The sequence below is a fragment of the Rhinolophus hipposideros genome (assembly GCF_964194185.1).
Source record: "Rhinolophus hipposideros genome assembly, chromosome: 24".
NCBI lineage: Eukaryota > Metazoa > Chordata > Mammalia > Chiroptera > Rhinolophidae > Rhinolophus > Rhinolophus hipposideros.
Window position 1 is genome coordinate 4,070,826 of NC_138070.1, and position 17,691 is coordinate 4,088,516.

Here is a 17,691-nt window from a genome sequence, read left to right on the forward strand (position 1 = left end):
CAGGAGCACCACCATAAAACTAGAATTTAGTATTTTGTCTCCTAAAAATGTTCAAGAGGAATTTAGAGAAAGCTCCAATATAACCTAATTAAACCAAAAACTAGACAAGAATAAACCAAAATTCAACATTAGTATGGCAAAATCGTATATATAACTTCTTCATCCTGAAATACATTATATATTGACTTAAAATGGAAAACAAACCTTTTCAAATTAAATAAAGAAAACAGGTTGTTACCAGAAGAGTGGATTTTATAGTTAAACTATATTTCTTAAAACACACACAGGTAAGGGGATTCTGGGAAAACTCCCAGCCATGGCATAGTTTTGAATCTCTCTGAATAACCCCCCAAGAGCAGACAGCACAACTAGATAGCAAAACCAAAACCCACGGACAACATTTATAACAAAACTAGGTCCCCACAGACCATAAAGTACAAATGTGTGGGGACAAACCACCGAACACTACAAGACGTGCATGATCACAGCCTCTAGGCCAGAGGAAGTGAAGGAAGCAATGTGGCATTTGAGAGACCTGACGAAAAAGGACCCTAAAATAGTGTTCTCTAGAAAGCCACGTGGTAGGCCAGCCCCAGAGAAGCTGAGACTGGGAGGGACTTCGTCCAGTCCAGGAGTGGGAGTGGGAGGGGTCTGGGGGCGGTGAGGTGTGAATGGGCGACGGCAGAGACCTTCAAGGTAAAAAACCACACACACACACACACACACACACACACACTCACGCTCATGCAACAAGAGTATTAGTCATGCTCGTCGAAACTGATGCTACCTCAGTCAGAGTCACCTAGTGCTTTAAAATAGATGTCTCACTCTCTGAAGTAACAAACTATATTCCTGTATTACCTTCTTTCTCTGCAGTCAGTAGTTTACATTTGTGCCATCAGCTGGTTATATAATGAGTCACGGTGATTAACAAAAAAGCTCATATGAAAACTTGTTTCCTTATGTGTCCCCTGAAATAAGTAAACCTGCTACTTCCAGTGAAGAACTGATTTTGATACAGGAAAACGCTCACCGGAACATGGGAAGTGGGAAAAGCCTATTACTCAAAGTTTAGAAGTGGTAAGAGCAGAGATTGATGGGTTCAACTAGATTTAACCAAAACTGTCTGTATGACCAAAGCAAACAAACAGAAACACAAAAAAACAAATGACAAACTGTGGAAATTATTTTTTCTCGTATCACAAAGAGCCAAGAGAAATGAGTAACAAAACGTCCAACAACCCAGTAGCAAATGGACAAAGCATATGCACAAGAATTCACACACACTCAAACGACTCTTAAACAAAGAGTCAATTGCACTCCTAGTAAGAGAAACGCAAGAGTTGGCAGTTATCTGTCAGAACTGACCCAGCAATTCCAGAGCTGGGAATGTATGCTACAGACAGATGTGTGCACGTATGAACCGTGACATGTTAGTCACTGCAGTGGTATTCATAAAAGTGGAAACCACCCAAATGACCAGGGAACTAGTTAAATGCCATAGTGTGCCCGCCTGTACAGTGGGATATTAAATAATTGTTTAAAAAATAGGGAAGTTTCATTAGGGGAAGAAAAAGAGCATCTATTCCTATCTGCTTATCTGTGACTGAGACACTCATACATACTAGAACTAAGACGATGGTTACCTTTGAGCAGGGCAACTACACAAACGAGGCTGCAGGAAGGAGGAAGCCACTTCCCTGTTGTATTTTTTTGGCCTTACTGAAAGAGCAAAGTAAAAATGCACGTGCACACATACACCCTTGACTGGCTGGCTCTCCATCATTTCAATGAACAAGGAGACTAGAAATGCTCTATGAAATGCTCCCTTCCTTCATTGCTCCAGGTATGGATTTCTCCCACTTCCCAAGTGCAGCGCCAGCCACCCCCTCCCCCCCTCACTCCCTGACAAGGGCAGGAACAGCGGCGGCCTTACCGAGCCCTCCTCCAGCGCGCGCCGCAGGCCCTGCAGGTCGGCCTCGGGGCACCAGACTTCAGCGATGAGGCACTTGTTTGTCACGTCGAAGCTGCACATGTTCAGAATGTGGTAAATGGCTTTCATTTTCTTCACCTGGATGACACGAGTGTAGACAGATTCGGCGGCTTTACACAGCACTTGCCTCAAATAGTCCTCCGTTTTGTGAAGCACCTGGGGAAGGACAAAGGCGGGCTTTTAGTAGAGTGGGCATGCTCCAGTTTTTGCCTGCCGGGCACCTGACTTTTTTAGGGGCCTTTCTCCCCACTGATGGAGGGTAACTGCAGGCAGTTGCCTCTCCTGGGGACAGTCAAGGAGCGGTTCCTTCCTTCTCCTCCGGGGCCCCAGTACCACCAGGAGGCAGGTGGGAAACCTAAGCTCAGCCAGTCAGATACTATCTCTTGGGAGCTGTCTCTGCAGAACAGGACCCCAAGGGCACTGGAAGTGTTAGAGGTCATGGTCACTGTGGCAGCACGATGGCCAGGTTCTGACCCATTCCCAACCTTGGGCCAGCTCCCTGCCAAACCTGTGAGCCACCATCTCCCACCCATCTCATCCTGCCAAGAAATCCCCTCTCGCTCAAGTGGGTTAGAGTCCGCTGCTTGTCACCAAGAGCCCTCACAGACATGAGAAGAAACCTGAATTAAAGCATGCAGGAGAAAGAAGAGCCACCATTTTAAGCAGGGCTTGACTATCTCCTCTGATGAGGAATTATACATGCCAAAGATGAGCTTTAGTTTTAAAGTCTATTACTATCTAGGTTGCCAACAGGCTGCTAAAATTAAACTTCCATGAAGGAGGTAAGTGGCATTCTAATCTCCCTAAAACATCTTGATTTGTCACAACTAAAACTTTCCATATTAAGTGAGAAAGTGAATGGCTGTGTAAATGTTTTACGACCTGCAGATAAGGAGGCCACAGCTGCTGGCTTACTCACAGTATGAAGATCTTGAATCCGCGTATTCAGTCCCTCCTGAATCTCTCTCCGCTCCTCGGCAGTGTTTGGGTAGGGGTAGACGTGGCAGTGGTAACTGGAAGACAGAAGTCAACACACTCCCACGTCCGTCGGGACCAGGACAGGCCAAATCGAGCACCAGAACTGAATCCAGCCCACCGCCACGCACAGCTGCTTCCACAATGCAATTACAAAGCAGCCTCCAGGGATTAAGGGGTGCAGACAGACACCCTGCCCTAGGCGGGCCTTGCACACAGGCCCTCGGCGAACTTCTACTGAATTCGACACATTTAGCAAACTCTCTTAGATGCAAAGTACACTCTGTCCTCCATGATTCCTGAAGCTCGTTCCCAGTTCCAGCTTTCTGAAATTCACTACTCTCCCAGGGGTGGGCATCGTTAAACAGGTTTGAAACACGAAAGCACAATACACAACAATGGTTACCTTTTGAAAAAGAGGGAAACAGGGACAGAACAGCTCTGGTTTGCTGCCTTTGACATGTGCTGCAGTGAACAGTCCCTCACCGCAAGAGGCGCCTTCTCAGGGGCCGTGACACACAGCCCGCAGTCCGCACGGGTGGGGACTGTAGAGCCGAACCTTCCCCCCGCAGCTGCTCCCATACCAACTTAGTATTTCGACACCAAACTTACTCTTCTTTGAGGTCTGACAATTAAATGCTTATTCTAGCTTCATCCTTGGCAATGCTATCTGTGAAATCATGGGTTTGCTGTGCTGGTTACAGTTTTTCTAACCTATGTTAGAATAAATATCTCTCTAGTAAAATAACAACAGGTTTCTCCATGTGACACCTAAAATGACTCCCCATATTATCAGTGACTGAGTAGCAAACTCGGGAACACTGATCCAAAAGAAATACCCAAGCCCCTCCCGATCCCCCAAACAAAGGAGGTCATCTAAAATTTCGCTGAGTGTAAGAAAACAATGAAGTGTGCTTTTGAGGTTTTTGTTTGGCTTTGTTTATTTTTCCATTTGTTGACAAGAATAAGTCACAGACAGATCTCTTGTTGCGACATACTCAACATTCAATGGAGTCTTTCACACGTATCTCACGGAGTCCTAACAGCCCTGTGAGAAGGGAACTGCCCCCCAGTTTACAGATGAGGAAACCGGGACTTGGTGACTTGCCCAAGGCTGCCCAGAGAGTGAGTGGCAAAGCCAGGCTCCGAATCCAGGCAGGCCGGCTCTGAGCCCACTCCTCACCACTTGCCTTGCCCTTCCGCAAGGAGAAAACTGACAAGTGTTTGACAAAAGATGAACCGTCTGATGACAGATAAGACTGCATGTAGCTAAAAGCAACGGGAAGGCACAAAATATTAGAATTTGATTTCTTCTCCAATTGATCTTAAGCCTTGATTTCTAAAAAAATAAAAACCCAATCTGGGAATGTTATTAACATGGTCTCTACTTTTAAATGAAGTACTGCACTGGCAAAAGATGACAAATTAAATGTTTAAAAAGATGGTATTACAGCAAGGATGTTATGTGACAAAATCCAGCAGCCTTTGCACCCACATATTTCTTCTCAAACACAGAGGGATGTTTAAGGAAAACTAGGGATTTTCCTTGTAAAGGAAATAAATATAAAGAAATAAATGAAATGAAATGTTTCTTTTTCTTACCAATCACATATCTTCTTAACTTTGTGGCCAATCTGCTCTCCCCAAAAGGATATTAAAAACACATACCACTTTCTGACTTCTCCCTACGAAGAGTAAATAAGGGTGATTGTTACTTCTGTGACAGAACTTGGAAAACTCTGGCAGCCCAAACTCTGTCAGACTTAGTGCCTTCATTTCGTCCAACAAATACTGTCAATCCTCGTTATTTGTGGATCCCACAACTGCAAATGCACCATAAAAATCATTCCTAACCCCAAAACCAATACTTGCAGCGTTTTTGCAGTCATTTGTAGACAAGCAGAGCGACAAAACTTCTGAGTCACCCAACGCACATGTTCCAGCTGGGCTGAACACGGTGACGCTTGTTTCAGCTCTTACTGTAAGTAAGCGTCCCTATCGTGCTCTGTGTAGTGCCACCATTTTCACATTTTGGTGCTTTTTGGTGGTGAATTCATTGTTAAATTGGCCCCAAGCAAAGTGCTAAAGCACCGTCAGTGTCCCTGAGCGCAGAGAGGCTGTGACGCACCTCAGGAAGAAAACGTGCGTGTCAGATAAGCTTCATTCAGGTGTGAACTGCAGTGCTGATGGCTCAGGTCAGTGTTATGAATCAACAATGTATATTAAATAAGTGTCTTTAAACTGAAACACATAAAGTAGGTTATGTAGTGATAGGCTGACAAAATGTTGTGACCAGAGGCTTGTAGGAAACTGACCCTGTATTTTCCCGAGAATAGTGGTTGTATTTTGCAGAAACTTTATAGACTAGAACTACTACGAATATAACGAAAATTGACTGTATTTACAAATATTCTACCAAGAAAACTAAATAGGTTTTGGCCTATTTGCCAGGCACTATTCTACATGCTGGGAATACAACAGTGAACAAAACTGACAAAATCCCTGACCTAGGAGAGGAAAAGAGATTACATTCAGGTTGGCAGGAGAACACCAACAAAGAAAATACACACTACGCCAAAGGAGGTAGGTACTCTAGAGAAAATAAAGCTGGAAGGGGCGGACAGGAAGGAGGGGCTGGGGGCTACTGCTTTTAAATATGGTGATCAGGGATGGTCCCCCTGAGAAGGGCGCATCTGAGCCAAAGGGGCTGAAGGAGGTGAGGGAGCATGCCGTGTGGACAATGCTGCAGGAGCTTTCGGAACCAAAGGAAAGTCTCGTGCAGAAGTGAGCTGAGGGAAAACAAGAAGCCGCGTGGCTGAAGAGAAATGGAGGGGCAGCAGTAGCAACCCAAGTCAGAGGTGTGACAAGGCGACAAGAGGTGACGCTGTAAGGCTTTGAGCTTTTTGCTGAGTGAGACAGGAAGCCCCTGGAGGGTTTTAGGTGGAGGAGTGAAATGATCTGACTATAGTTACAGGGGTCATTCTGGATGCTTAGAGGAAAGAGAGCTGAGTGGGGCAGAGGCCAGGGCAGGAGCTCAGGTCAGAGGCCCTTCAGGTGTGGGTGCCCATCTCCTGCAGCAGGTGGTGGTGGAGGCGATGGGAGGCCAAATTTTCCTCCTATTTAAAAGAGGAGGCCAACAGACCTACTGGTGGACTAGATGTGAGGTATGAGGAAAAAGAGACGAGTCAAGACTGATCCCCAAGGTTTACAGCCTGAGATGGGCAAGCCTGGAAGGGCAGGTCTGGGGAGGAGACATCAGGAGTTCAGTTTTAGACATAAGGTAGCAATATCTTCCAGGTATTTAAGACAAGGTGGAGCAGCAAGTTAAATACAAGTCTGCTGTTCGGAGGAAAGGTCCCAGCTAGACACATACATTTGGGGGATGGTACTTAAATTCATGAAATTCATAGGATCCCTAAGGCCAGAGAAGCAGTGCAAGGATCGAGCCCTTGGGACACAGGTCAGGGGAACAGGTTGGGAGCCTCACTGAATCACAGACAGGTGGGTCCTGAAGGCAAGGATACAGGGCTGAGGGGAGGGCTGATGTGGTTGGAAGATGGGTTACACTGAATAAATAAGTTAATTAAACAATTCATGAAATATACTGAGGACAATGGGAGCCGGATTTCTCAGTATCAGAACAGAGTGGAAAACATGGGGGAAAAGCTGAAGCACGCGCCGCGGGGTGGCCGCGGTGAGAGGAACGCAGCATCATTTCGTGACGTTCCTGCCAAAGATGCATGACCTGACTCCAATCATGAGAAAACAGACGAATTCAAACTGAGGGACAGTCTACCAAAAAAAACTGGTCTACAATAATTTTAAATGTCAAGTTCACGAAAGTTAAAGAAAGACTGAGAAAATGTCCCAAAATGAAGGCGATCAGAGAGATGTGTCAGTTAAATCCAAAGTGTGATTCTAAACTAGATCCTTCGCTGTAAAAGCCAGTGTTGGGATGACCGGTGCAAGCTGGATGGGACCTGAGGCTCGGAGGGCAGTGACGTGTCTCTGTTCATCTCCTGGTCGTACTGCGGTAATGGGGAAGAAAGTCTCTGGTTTTAGGAAGTACATCTGAACGTATTCCAGGGTGATAAGGCGTCAGGGGGACAACCCACTTTCAGATGGGGCACTGTGCACTGTGCCTCTGTCTCCCACTTTGCTGGCAGTCTGTCACTGTCAGCAGGTGATCGTGACATTTACTCACTGTTTCAGGGTCTTCAAGGGGCTCATCCAGCTCTGCATAGGTCAGGATGGTGTAACCTTTGCAGACCCTCCACAACATTTTTTCAAATGCTTCCACTTTTCCTTGGTTAATAAGGCCAGATACAAACCTAGGAGACAATAAAAAGACGAGCTGTAGTCAACTGAAAGCAACGCATTCTTATCAACTTGTCTTAAAAGGATGATGAAGACTTTCATCTCTGGCCAAATGGCGAAGGCATACAGAAAGCCCTCCAACTGCCAAATACCTAAAACGCTGGATAAAATGTTTTTGAAATATCCGTTTCCACGTGTAGCTGAGTCTAGAATTAGAGCCATTCTTGGAACTGAAACCACCCTGATGTATCATACCGACCCAGCACCTTAACGCCTGGGGTTCAGTGGCAGCATGGGAGACGGGCCCTGGGTCTATATAAACGAGGAGATGCAACTGAATCTCCCCCAGGCCCCTCCGAAGTTGGGACCCCATCCACCCTCAAGGGCTACACCTGTAGGAATAGGTGGACAAGAAAAAAACCCACCTTGCAAAGGAGCCTACAAGTACTCATAAACCTGTTCGTTTCAGTTTGGGTTCTGGGAAAAAGGGGAAATCTTCTTTGAGAATTTATAACCACAGGTTAAAGCTCACTCAGACTTGTGGCTTAAACTCACATTATTTGCATAGTGAAAAAAACAAACAGAAAAACAAAACAAAACTCAAGCTGAGAAATTAATACAAAATGATTCCAGGTTATTAGTGGGCTCCCACGTACGTACTTGACAAATGTAAAAATAAATTCTCTCTGGAGGAATACATCCTCAAACTAAACACTGAATTCCTACAGATAATGAACACAGGAGCATAAGTTCATAATAAAAAGAAATCACAAGTCACATGAGGAAACAAGTTACCATTAGTTCATCAACTAAACAGAAAGAATGAAACGGCAGAAAGAGACCCTTACCGTACAATTGATACATGAACCAACTCGGTGCAGCCCCTATGTCTCCACCAAACAAAATAGGATTTGATGCTCCAATGACCAAGTATTCCAGGCTTAGGAATAAAACCAGCCTAACTGTTCCTTCTTTCCAACTCATTATGCCAAAAGAAGAAATACCCGTCATATTTGGCTAAAAAGTCAATAGAGCTGAATAATTCAACTCAACAAATACAGAAGTACACAGTGTTTTCTTAAACAAATACTCAGTTTCTTTCATTCAATCACAGGCTTTCCAACGGAGCCCATTCGTCCGCTCTGCAGAGTTCGTCTTCCTCTGACAAGAGGGCAGCACGAAGCTCGACAGCCCACGTTGCCACCTACCCCAGCTTTGCTCCCAGCCTCTGCATGCAGCTGTAGTCCAAATGAGAGTCACCGTCTAAGGAAGGGAATTCTTCATAAGTGGGTTCAAACTACAAAGAGATATACAAAGGGACGCTTTACTTCTCTGTCACGTTTCCAAACAAGTTTAGGGCACCACCACTGACTGCGCAGATCTGAGAGCCAAGGCCCCAAGATAACGTACACGTGGGACTCTGCTCTGATCAATAAAAAGGGTCATTTCCCCGTCCTTTATCTGTAAGCTACTTGAAGACATTTACATCAAAGTATGGTTATAATTTATGCTATCACTTCAATCCAAAATAAATTTTCTGAAGTGAAACTGAGTTCAGAAGGAATGTACTCTCTCTGATACTCAGCTGAGTGTACGATTACTACATATAGACTTTCCTTTACTCTTATAATTTAGAGGGTGTTTTTTTTAAAACCTCCTTTAGTCTTAAGCAATTTGGGGAAAAACTAAATTTTAAAGGAAGCTGACTTCCTCTGTTCAATTATGTTATATGATCATAAAAAATTTTTTTCAACTGCAAAGTATAGCATTTTACAAATAGGAGGTATTGCTATTGCTAAAACCAACTAATACAGGAAAAGGCTTAAAGCTTTTTATAATGACATATAATCCAACTGAAAAATAAAGCTAAGATCAAAATGTATCTTTTGGAAAGAGCAATACCTCTACAGAAATTGAAAACAAAACCGGAGACCTTATGGGAACAAGACTTTGATAAAAGAGATGCATTTCCTCACGGGAGCCGTCAGTACCTCCACGTTTCGTCTAACGAAGGTTTTTGTCACTCTCAGCATGTGAGTGTACTCGATCAGTTCAAGCAAGTTTTTCCTCAGTTTCTCCTTGTTCTTAGTGACTTCTCTCAGCTCAACCTCCAGCTTCTGCAACTGCTCCTAAAACAAAGCGGCAGTTACTTAAAACGATGGGATAGTTCCAAGTGTAGTTCTAACCATCTTTTTATAGGACACCAAAACCAACGGAGGTCTTCAAAAGCTACAACTTATGAGAGTTTGCTAGGGATATGAAAACGTGCACAGATGTTAAAAGTCCATCATTTACTGTTTCGTATTAATTCCGGTAATTCCTATGAGCTCACGCCACAGACGACAGAAGCACTGGGGAGGCCGTGATGAGTGGAAATACGCCAAGGCCGTGCCTCGCCTCTGGCCTGAACTCCCATCATTTCTTTCGGTTTTCTGTCATCTGCTTATCCATTATCACACATCAAAGAGTCTTCCTCTTTCAAGTTTACCTTTCCTTTCATTCGCAACACAGAAAAATGTTTAGATAATCTTTTCTAAATATAGGTATGCCTCGTCCCTCGCTTAAAAGTTTGTATCCAGTTGCCCTTACACAATTAATTGGGCATAAAAATTCTTGAGAACAAATCTCCTTAAATAACCAGTTACATACAAAGCATCCTTAATACTACTTAGTATTAAAACAATAGAAGCCAAAATTGTAAAACAAATGATTGACTCAATGAGAACAAATCCCTTGACACACCACATTCATCACTGTGCTCTGCCTTATGAAAACTACAAACAGTCAGTAATCACTGTATTTGTAATTATCCTAACCAACCCATCAAACAGGCCAAGCCAGATGACTGCTTTCTACTCATCTGATTGTGTAATTCTCCCTAGAGTCCACTCATATACCAAATGTTAAATGACTTCCTCCCAGATAAACAAACAGGGCAGCCAGCGATGGAAGGGTCCTAGTTATACAAACATAATTGCTTTAGATGAGCTATAAGGAGCTCTCGTCTATTTCCCAGTGTGATGAACATCAGATGATCAAGCTGAAACCTCCATGGATGATTCATGGGGGGAGCTAATGAACAAGACAAGCTGTTGCGCTCACAGGGAGGATGCTGTGTCCCCAACACCCCACACACTGAACTCAGGGAGAAGGAATTCTGTTTGCTGCCCACCTGGAACGATCTCTCTCCTTCACACTAGCTTCTGAGAATTAGAGTGGGGAGGCTCAGCGAATGTGGGGAGAATGTGAGGGCAGAGGACTGACGCCTCGGTTACTTGCTACAGGAAGGGCAGCTGAGGCCCGGAGTGAACACTCAGAAACTGCGACCAAGAACCTCATCTCACAAGCTAACCTCGTTAGCCTCTGCTCAACGCCACATCTTACATGTTAAAAGAAAACTGAATTATCTGTGGTAAAATTTACCACAGATAATCTATTACTGAAGGTAATAACAGGGCTCTTTCATTTTCATTCCACCATTTTGAGAAGAAAGGCAGAAAAGCACTAGCCAACATAAAGTAAGTAAACCGGCAGTATCTGAGATTAGTGACCTAAAACAGCTTCTTCAGACACAAGTTACCTGCATTTCTAGAACTTGTTTAAGAGGTGGTGCAGGAAGACTCGTCTCTCCTTCAGGAAGGGGGATATCAGCTCTGTTAATTTCCTGCACCAAATATGCTGTGGAAATAAATAAAAGTCAAACAAATTAGACTCCAAAACTTACAAGACATTTCAGTCAGGACATTTTAAGTCCCAACCTTTCCTAGGTCACCTAAAAATATGTCTAAATGCACAGAAGTCTTGTTTGTTCCAACTGACTTATAGGTTGCCCACTGCACCCTTAATTGACTGCCTGGAGAGAGCAGGATGAAGTGACAAAAGGAGCAATAACATGGCTAACGCTTTCTGAAATTCCCCACATTGGCTTCATTTCTGAAACTCTACTTAAAGAACGTTAGAGTCACAGCTGTGTCTGCACCTGGAGAAGGAGGAGGACGTTAAGGGCACAGTCAGAAGTGCAGGAATACCCCCAATGATAGACTGAAAAGCACCCCACCACAGATAGCACAAGGGACTGCCCTGGAGACACTTGTGGAAGGCAGGAAGTATTCACTGAGAAAGTCACAGCCTCCGTGGGCAAAAGGAGCCCAGAGACCAGGGCGGAAAGCCAGGCTCTCCCGAGTGCCCAGTTAGCTGTGACATTTGACACAGAACAACCCACACGGCTTCCCTACTTATGTTAAAAACTACACTCATGAAACTAACAGTAAACCAGCCAAAATGAATTTCTTTAGTTTATATTTTCAATTCCATACAATGTCCTTTTCCTGGGGCTAAACACGATAATATTTTGGAGGTGTTACTACTATTTGTCTTATCAAAAAGAAAGAAAGAAAAAGAGAGAATGTCTTAACAATGAGATAGCAAAGGAAGCACTGGGTGGTTTCAGAGTTTTCTGGAAACGGATGCAAATCATTTTAACATATTTATAACTAAATTTACTTGAGAGTTCCTTTTTTTTAAAGTCCATATTCGTTTTGAAACAGTTTGTGCTACAGGAAGGCCTGGACATGTCTGATGTGTTATCACTCTTGCCCTGCCTTTAAAAACCTCATTCCAAATGTACCACCTGTCCAATGACTCACATGTGTTGCCAAGACAGGAATATGACGTCTTTAGTACACTGGCCTCACATGTAACCAGGACCCGATTAAAAAATATAAAATCCACAGTAATGATTAGCTATTAGAAATCATTCTAAAAGTCATATTCTCCCCCTTCCAACTCTCTCATTCCCCAGGATTTTCTGTTCATCTTTCTAAAAACAAATTTTATACTTCCATCAGTTGTCTGAGATCATTTTCCTCCCTATTTCAGTCAGGATGTCAAGGCTTGAATTGATATTGACTATTTCGCGCTAACATGTTGAAGATTTTACAAATAAATGAAGAAGCCTTAAGATACCAAGCTTTAATGGTTAACAGCCAGAGAATACTGACCTAACACCTTCGCAAAGGAAGCCCTGAGAAAAAGGAAATTATCAACCAATCTACTCAACCAATCTACCTGCCATTTCCTACCTACCTCCTTTGTTCATTGATATAATTGTAGGTCATATGTTAACATGTATAGATGTTTTTAAGTTATAATAAACTACAAGGGATTGGTTAAATAAATTATAGCACATTGATACAATGAAATGTTATGTAGCCATTAAACATGATGATGGGTCAATCTGTTTATTAACATGAAAAAATGTTACAGAAGTACTTAAAATGACAAGCAAAGCTGAGAACAAAATAACTTGAGCATGATGTAAGTAAATCCTTACTTTTATAGATGAATAGTAAATAGTATGGAAAAAACATATAAGCCTACAGAACAGTGATTACCTCTGAATAGTGAGAATACGGGCAATTTCTTTTTTTTCCTTTCTGTTTATCTATATTTTCTAATTTTTCTAAAGTGAGTAAGGTTTGCTTATATAAAAGCAATTATTTTGGTTATTAAAATAAACTTACCCAATATTCGCTCCAGCTCTTCACACCTCTTCACCTCACCAACAAATTTTCTTTGGAAAGAACTTACGTTCTGGTTGAGCTGAGAAAAGAATGAAAAATTTACTTTGAATGTTCTAAAATTTAAAAACAAATTTGACTTTTTTTTTCTTTTTTTTAATTAAAGTTTAGTGGGGTGACAAATGTTAGTAATAAATTTGACTTCAAAAATAAAACATTGGCAAAGGTTTGGGGAAAAGCACATCCTCGTGTAACACTATTGAATGGGAGTATAAACTAACACAACTTTTCTGGAAAGCGATTTGGCAACTGTTATCAAAAACGCCTGAAAAATATCCTCTAGCCCAGAAATATCCCATGAAAAAATTTAACCTACGGAAAAAACTATGGATACAGACAAAAATTTATCTAGAAGAACATCAACCTCAGGGATAGAGAAAAAATGATTCACCACAGACAACTGATTACAGAAATTAGAGTCTCGAGCCCCATCATGGACTACTCCTCAGCAATAGGAACGGACTACCGACACACACAATGTCACAGAGGACTCTCAGAAACATGACACAAGTGACCGAAGAAGACACAAAAGGGCACATGTTGTACGATTCCATTTCTATGAAATGTCCAGGACAGGCAAACCTAGAAGCAGAAAGTAGATTAGTGATCGCCTGGGGCTCGGGGTAGGAACGGGGAGTGACTGTGAATGAGTGTGGGGTCCTACTGGGGTAAAATAATGTTCTAAAACCAGATGTGGTGACGGACGCACAACACTTGAAATGGGTGGTTTTTATGATACACAGTAATAAAGTTGTATAAAATTACGGTTCAGCCACATAATTTATGCATTTATTAAAAATAATCTTGTAAGTGACTAAGGTATTAGATTATGTTAAGAAATTATTATTACAAATTTTAGGTATGATAACGGTAATGTGGTTATGATTTTTAAATGTCCTTACCTTTTAGAGCTACTTACTAAAATATTTATAAATGAAATTACCTGGGATTTGCTTCAAAATAGCTGTCTGGGGTTGGAGGGCGAGTAGGAGGGAATGCAATGAGTGGCCCGAGTTTATATTATGGGCACATGAGCATTCACTGTTCCCATATATTCTTCCCTCTATCTTTACTTCTTCTAATACAAGCTTAAAACAATTTTTTAAAATTATAAAAGAATATTTAATAAAATCAGGAATTTATTTATGATTTGTGTGTAAAAAAGAAGAACGATATTTTCAATGTGGTTCCAATTATACAAAAATACATACATACGTTTAAAAATGTCATTAGAAAAATAATGTTTGACCAATATTAATCAAAAAGTTAAAGTGTTTATTTCTAGGTTATTGAGATAGCGGAAGTTACTTATTATCTTATTCTTATATTTTCCAAATTTTCCACATGGACATACATTATTTTTACAATTTAAAAAAAAATTACAGTGATCATTCATGTTGAAAGGCTTAGGGTAACAATTCTATCTTTACTCCATCTAGCGCTTGTACTAAGCACTCTCAAAAAAAATAATTAGACAACAGCCTGGCATGAAACTGCTTAAACCACCTGAGAGTGTCTACCCTAAAAGGTTTCGTTCTTGTTCAGTTTTTGAATTTTTTTTCGAAAGAATTAACCAGAAGAAAAATTAAAAATTCGAATTTCACTTGTTTGTCACATTCGCATTCATTTCTGGAAGTCACACTAATCTAAGGTAACCACTTTTAAGTTCCTTATGATTCAGACACAATCTATTTCTACAGAATTAAGAATGTGAATGGGGCAGCCTGATGGCTCAGTTGGTTAGAGCGCCAGCTCTGAAAAACAGGGTTGCCGGTTTGATTCCATGGGATGGTGGGCTGTGGCCCTGCAACCAAAGATTGAAAACGGCACCTGGACTTGGAGCTGAGCTGCGCCCTCCACAACTGGATTTAAGGACAGTGACTTGGAGCTGATGGGCCCTGGAGAAACACACTGTTCGCCAATATTCCCCAATAAAATTTTTTAAGAAGTGAAAAGGAAGCCATGCCATCAAAAGCTGACTACAAATGACACTGCTCAGTTTCAATTTTTTTCTTTAATATCAAACACTAATTAACTCTAATTGGACATTATAGTTCTACAAATAGAATCTTTATGAAGAGGCAAATTTTTGTGGCAATGAAACAAACATAACATCCACCACCATCTTAAGTACATTAACTGTTTTTGTTTTCTGTGATGTGGTTTCTTTTACAAAGTTTTATTTTTCTTTTTAGAGAGGGAACATCACCCTAATTCCAATGATATGAGTACATTTTAATGTAGATTCGTTTTAAGACTAACATTTAACCTAGAAAAACTGGCACAGGATACCTGCTGCTGTTTTTACTAACACCCATACCAGCCGTCTTCCCACTCCAGCAGCTAAAGGACTAAAGCTGAAAATCATTCTTAGATTGCAGACTTACAAAGCAGGCTCACATTTACCTTCACTGAGTCCTACTGATTAGCTGAATAACCTTTCTTCTCATGGGCTGTCACTATACAAACCCTTGACCTGTCTGCTTTCCCTTCGAAAGATTACTAAAAGAAAAGAGGGGAAATTCAGCCAATACAAGCCAGAAAAGACTGAGGTCAGTGATCGCATCCAGTGAACTCAAAGTCAGTGACAAACTCCAGAAAAGAGCGGAACAATGTCACCTGTGATAGAGCTGTCCGCCATAGCACGCACGCTGCCTGACAGTCAACCGAAGACACGGAGACACACCCCCCACACACATCTGAGCTCTGAAAACCTAACACCACACAAAGAGCTCACTTTAGCACTTTCATGATCCTTCTAGAAAAAGACGAACCACACGTTCTTTTTCTTTCCCTGACTTTCAGCTTAAAAGGATCCCAAGTATACTCCACTACCCAACGCAATGGCACTCAGTGAAAGTCGAATCTTCGTGATCAGGGCATTTGTTCACACCTCTGAGATTTCAGCTTGATAAGTCTTTGGGCCCCGTACAAACAGGATGGAAAAAATGTACCTGTTACAAAGAAGGGAGCCTGTTCCTCTCGCGACTGTCTCCTGAATCTTTCGGGTGCTACTCACACCTGCCAGGTGAGTGGGTACCAGGAGCTGAAGCTTGAGTGGCTCCAGGAACCAGGAAGGGGGCCGGCCTTCCCGCAGCCCCACCTGTCGCTCGGGGTTCTCTCCTGACTTTGAATTGCCTCCGGGGGACAGTGCTGACATCAAGCCTTTGGTAGGGGTGCTCCCCTCTGAAATGAAGGGCCCCTCAGAAGGATGAAGGGACACAACCGGAGGACGGGAGCCGCGGCCCGGGAAATCCAATGTCCGCCTGAGGTGCCTTTCGGTTGGGTCAGTAGCATTAGGTCCTGCTTAATACTCTCCCGTCCACACCCTGTCCTTTTCCTTCGTGGCACTCATCACACTTCACAGCCAGTGTGTGTTTATCTGTGTCCTCCCCGGCTGGGAGCAACAAGAACACAGGGACCTTGTCCGCCCTGCTCACCACGGAGTCCCCAGCCCCGGAAACGGCGTCTGGACAGAGCGAGCCCTCAATGGAAGCCTGTCCCTCCATTCAACGAACGCCTGTTAATGCCCGCAAACGCCGGGAGCGGTGTCAGGTCTTGGGGACTGGAAGGGACAGTGCGTCAGGGGTTAACAGTCTCCGGTGGAGACGGACAAAGAGCAAGGAAACAGGTCCGTGAACAAGTGCTCACTGGCGTCGCCGGGGACGCGCGGGCGGAACCCCCCCCCGAGCCACACCGGGCTCCCGGCGCCCCCCCCGCCCCCCCCCGCGTCTCCCCAGGGCCGGTCCTTCCCTCCAGGTCCCGGCCCGACAACCGCCTTCTCCGCGAGGCCCCCGCCGGCCCCCGCCCGCTGAGCCACCGTCTCGTCGCCCCGCTCCCTGGTCCTGGGAGCCAACGTTTTCTGGTCCACGCCCTTATTTGTAGAGGCCGGTCGCCCCCCACCCCGCACGTTCCACAGAGACTCCGAGGGGCCTCATCCGGTTCCTCCTCCCGCCCGGGGTCGGTCGGCCGGGGCGAAGCCGACACGACGGGCCCCACGACCCGGCGCCCCCGCCGTCGGACCCGCCCCGCGGCAGCTCCCGCCGGTCGGCGGGCCCAGCGTCCCCGGCGGGGGCTCGGGCGCAGCGCGGCGCCCCTGCTCAGCGGCCGGAGAAGGGTCCCGGCGACACTCACGTCTCGGAACTGGACCAGGCCCTTCTCGCCCAGGGCGCTGAGGCACTCGTAGGCCGTGCCCGACTGCAGGAAGAGCTGCGCCAGGCACATAGTCTCGCTCCGGAACAGGGACCCCATGGCGGCCGGCCCGCGCCCCGCGGGGCCCGACGGACGGCGGCAGCTCCGGGCAGCGCGGGCCGCACGGTCAGCCGGGCAGGTCCGGACCTCGCGCTCCTCCTGCGGCCTGGCCGCGGCCCCGCACCATGGGGCTCCGGCGGCAGCGACCACCGCGTCCGGCCACCGCGGCCGCCTCGCCCGCAGCCTCCACAGCCGCGCGAAGCCCCGCCCCCGGCCCCAGCCGGTTCCGGTTCCGCCCCCCGCGCGCCCGTCCCGCCGCCGACCAATGGCGCCTGGAGTTGCGCCAACGGCGGCGGCGGGGACACGCCGCGCACGCCCGAGGGGAAGGCCCGCTGCCGGCGCTCAGCCGGACCCGAGAGAAAACGGTCGCTCGCCCTGCTGTTTAGAGCTTTTTGAAATGAACGCATTGCGTGTACGCGCCATAAGGTTCACCCGGCTACAGGAATGCAATTCTGCGACGTTTAGTCAAGTTAACAGAGTTGCGCCGCCTTTGTCACGATCAATTTCAGAACATTTCCCTCCCCCCAAATCTGCTCGGCTGCAGTCAGTCCCCTTCCCATCCCCGGCAACCACGAA

The 17,691-nt window shown here is 44.8% G+C and overlaps 1 protein-coding gene across 2 annotated transcripts in view; it reads right to left on the reverse strand.

Moving 5' to 3' along the window:
* The window catches only part of ATP6V0A2 (ATPase H+ transporting V0 subunit a2), a 31,808-nt gene extending 14,488 nt beyond the window's left edge, over nucleotides 1-17,320 (reverse strand). Inside the window, exons 1-9 of one of the 2 annotated variants that reach the window (XR_013992501.1) lie at nucleotides 16,999-17,315; nucleotides 12,808-12,886; nucleotides 10,866-10,963; nucleotides 9,277-9,414; nucleotides 8,494-8,582; nucleotides 7,173-7,299; nucleotides 4,571-4,653; nucleotides 2,913-3,006; nucleotides 1,937-2,149 (exon numbers count right to left, since the gene is read on the reverse strand). Coding sequence is in view for 1 of the 2 variants with exons in the window: in XM_081037232.1 (XP_080893358.1) it covers nucleotides 1,937-2,149; nucleotides 2,913-3,006; nucleotides 4,571-4,653; nucleotides 7,173-7,299; nucleotides 8,494-8,582; nucleotides 9,277-9,414; nucleotides 10,866-10,963; nucleotides 12,808-12,886; nucleotides 16,999-17,115 (1,038 nt within the window). In the remaining variant the exon portion in view is untranslated. Of the gene's footprint in view, nucleotides 1-1,936; nucleotides 2,150-2,912; nucleotides 3,007-4,570; nucleotides 4,654-7,172; nucleotides 7,300-8,493; nucleotides 8,583-9,276; nucleotides 9,415-10,865; nucleotides 10,964-12,807; nucleotides 12,887-16,998 lie in introns of both variants that reach the window. The other variant, XM_081037232.1, reaches the window with a different exon arrangement.
* Between the last annotated feature and the right edge of the window lie 371 nt (nucleotides 17,321-17,691).